The 3,470-nt window shown below is 45.9% G+C and overlaps 2 protein-coding genes across 2 annotated transcripts in view, besides 1 other annotated feature; both read right to left on the minus strand.

Moving 5' to 3' along the window:
- The window catches only part of TraAM80_09744 (uncharacterized protein), a gene marked incomplete at both ends in the record, with an annotated part of 324 nt that extends 95 nt beyond the window's left edge, over window positions 1-229 (minus strand). The window contains one exon of the mRNA XM_029386411.1: window positions 1-229. This exon is cut by the window's left edge and continues 95 nt beyond it. Within this exon, the coding sequence (XP_029233724.1) occupies window positions 1-229 (229 nt within the window).
- Window positions 230-296: 67 nt separating this feature from the next.
- Window positions 297-397: a sequence feature (GA-rich).
- A 979-nt stretch (window positions 398-1,376) lies between these two features.
- On the minus strand, window positions 1,377-3,470 carry TraAM80_09745 (trans-sialidase; the record flags this gene model as incomplete). Its single annotated transcript, XM_029386412.1, has 1 exon — window positions 1,377-3,470. A coding segment is annotated over one exon (2,094 nt), but the record flags the coding sequence as incomplete, so codon positions are not given.

Genomic DNA, 3,470 nt, shown 5'->3' on the forward strand with positions numbered 1-3,470 from the left:
AATCCGGAAGAGGCATGACGCGCCCACTCCTTACCATCATACACGATGTCCAATTTTCCTCGCCAGCAAAGCGCCAAAGAAAATTACCATCAGTCCGGTTACAAGATACTTGCACCACCGCATCCGCATCTGCTGCCGCCGTTGCGCACACAGACGAGAAGCAGCCGCACAGCAGCGCAAGAACCGCAAAAGCGCACACTGCACGGCACCGCACCGTCGTCATTGCCATCCGTCGCGGTATTAGTGATGGTGGAAGTAGTAGAGTCGCTGGGATCAGTGAGCTGCGAGGCAGCGGGGAAGAGGAAAAAAGGAAGAAGAAGGCAAGAAAAATAAGTAGAGGTAGCAACAAGTGCAGGAAAAAAAGTGCAAGCAGAAATAACGAACAAAAAAAAAAGAACAGGCGGCCCACAAAGTTCACGCGCATAGAAGATTCCGGGCCCACCCACGACGGAGCACCCTCACCACACCGTGCGTGGAACACGACGCCGCTCACTGCAACACTTCCACACGCAGCACCCTGCACCCGCAAGGTAAGAGAGAATAACCCACAGTGTATATTCACACTCCCGTTGTGTCCGCTTTCCAACTGTCATAAAGGGAGGCAGAAGCATCCACACACGGCACTGCCCGCACCGACTACAAAAAATCATCCATACACATACATCTATATATAGATGTATCGTGTACGTGTGTACTTGCAGATAAGTCATGCAAAGAGGAAAAAGAGGAAAGTGTGTGAAAACGCACAAACACAAATACCATAAGCATCCAGAACAAAAAAAACGACCACTGAGAATAGATACAGCACCGCAGCTCACACACTGAGAGCCACAAGGAGTACACAAAAAAAAAAAAAATATCTGCACCTGTTTAAATCCTCACTGTCACTCCCTCCCCAACCAATAATGATTAAAAAAAAAACATTCTTCATGATGCGTTTATGTGGAAAAGTAGCTAAATTCTGTTATCTGTTCTGCTAATTGCAGAAAATTTAAAATAAAAATAAAAATGTGTGTAGATATTTTTCAAAAAAAAATTATTATTATTATCGCATCCCAATTTGTCCCTCCTTTTGTTCATGCATCACCTGCTAGTTATTAAAGAATTCATCATGTTGTTTTGTCTTTCAAGTGTACTTTCATCTGAGTAACCGTTACATGTATGCATTAAGAAAAAAAGCGCACCAGCATGTGCTACTGTCATCTTTTCATAAGAAGAGTTTAGCAAGAAACAGATAAACGAAAAAAAAACCATAGGAATTATCCCGACACACATACACAGAAAAAAAAAGCAAGAAAAAAAACGTTCTTTCGTAAATTTTAAATTATTCCCAGGGAAAGGATACACAAATACCCCACGTTGAAAGTGCACATTGGTCACAAAACCGCAAAAATCCACAATCCAAACAAAAGCTGGAGCAGTACACTGCTCAAATGATCATACACAGATCCGTCAGCCGTGTGTATTTTCTCAAAAGCGTTTTTCTTTGTATTTTTATGTTCCATGACTTTTTTGTCATCGGAATGTACAGCTGAATCCGTAAGCACAAATTGAACTGTGTTCTGTTTGCTTAAAGGGCCCATCAGCTCAAAGGAACTCAATGGACGATTGTACAGAAGAACGTTGCTCACCGTGACGTCCCTGTCGTTTGCGTTTTCCCCAACCTCTGTGCCGCTTCCCAAGCCCCCAATGTAAAGGTGTGATATTTCCCCCATTGTGTCCCTTTGAACACCATTATTCTCAGTAAGCAAAGGTTGACCGTCAACGTACAGTGCGGCCTTGCCATTTCGTAGCATCAGTGCCAGTTGATATTGTGTTGTATCTGGTTCCCACGACCTTTCTTGTGTTTTTGTTGCCGTATTCTTGTACACCACTTTCCAACTTTGGTTGTTGTCGTACAACAGCTCCACGAGGCCTGTACTTGTATGCCCATTCAACTTCATGCCCATTAAAGGAACACCGTGGTGGCTCTTTGGAATTGTGTGAATCGTCACCGTCGCCAAAAGAGTAAAGTTGTAGTTTGCAAAATGGTACAATTGATTCGGCCCCTGTTTACCAACAGGCCAATGTGCTCCTGCTGCAGCACCCTTGAACCTCACGCCATTGGCCGACGTTTTTTCACCCTTCGCTATTGTTGCGTTCACGCCTAGGTACTCGTCTTTCCATTGGCTGCCAGATAAATTGCCAGCCAAATACCCAACCAGCCCCGCCGTAAGCGTATTCGTATGGCACGACTCATTGGACGAGGCTGCATTCCCCCCACTTGATGAGCACAGCTGCGAGACACGTTTGTCCACCTCTTCCCAAATCTTCATCACTTGCTTTATCCGCGCCAACTCCTCAGTGAGGGAAGTAAAAACAAGGCTGCGGGCTGCACTGGCACCGCTCTCATAAAGAGAAAACAATTTTCCGTTCGTGTATAGCAGAGAACTGACGCCAGCAGCCTTGTCAACCTCAGATATCGGTCCAATATCAAAAATGTGCTTCTTGGTGTCTGTGAGCCACAAGTGAAGCAAATCCGTCACACCATTGACCCCTGTACGATGTTGCATCGGGTGCGTAAAAAGCATTACTTGCTTTTCTTCAATGCTCGCAGTAACAACGTCACCTCGAACACCAGAACCAGTTCTGCTCAATGAGTTACCCCACACACGCGAAAGTGTCCCGAGGGCCTCTGTCCACGTCCTTCCATCCTCGGTAAACTCGTACACTCTGCGATAGCCATCGTCACAAGGAGTGACCATAAGTAGTTTCCCACCTTCCCACGGTGCAATGGCGGGGTCTCTGCAGCCCTCAGCACTCGCCCCATTGTGGAGCGTTAAAGCCACTTTGTGATTCTCTGAATGAATTACAGTGGATACGATGCGCCCATTCGCTTTGATGGCCTGAAAAGGAACCACAAAACGTTTATCATTTTCCGTCACAATTGCAGTGGTAGCGAAAGCAAGATAACCATTCAGAGATTCCCCCGCAACTGTATATGCAATACTGAAGTTTCGCGCCAGGGGAAGAATCTGTAGGCCTTGGTTTAGACCTTCACTGCTCTCAATTTCTGTGACAAAACCAAATTCCTTCGGAGTCTCGGTACCGTCTTTCACTGTATGTCCTTCCACATGTGCAAGTACCCTCAAGGGGAATCGCTTAGCAGCATTTGCATCACTTATGGAAGTTCCTGCTTCATTGGTGGATACTCGTGATCCAGTATGATCGTTCCAGTTCTCATCGCCATCTGTGCTGATCTTTGATAGCAAAAGCAGGGTCCTATTTTCCCCAGTTCCACTGTATCGAGCAGCTGCTGTGGCAACAATGCCCTCATTCACTCCGAAAAGAAAAAGTGCATGGAAGCCTTGAGCTGCACCTTCAGCATTCTTGCTCATCCAAGAGGTAATGGCAGTCTCGTCAAATATATTAACCCACCTCTTCGGTGTCGCGACGGCAAAGGTGAGTTCACTGGTTTGGTATATCAAGAA

Source organism: Trypanosoma rangeli (assembly GCF_003719475.1).
Source record: "Trypanosoma rangeli strain AM80 chromosome Unknown Tra_15.4_contig_00668, whole genome shotgun sequence".
NCBI classification, from domain to species: Eukaryota; Euglenozoa; class Kinetoplastea; order Trypanosomatida; family Trypanosomatidae; genus Trypanosoma; species Trypanosoma rangeli.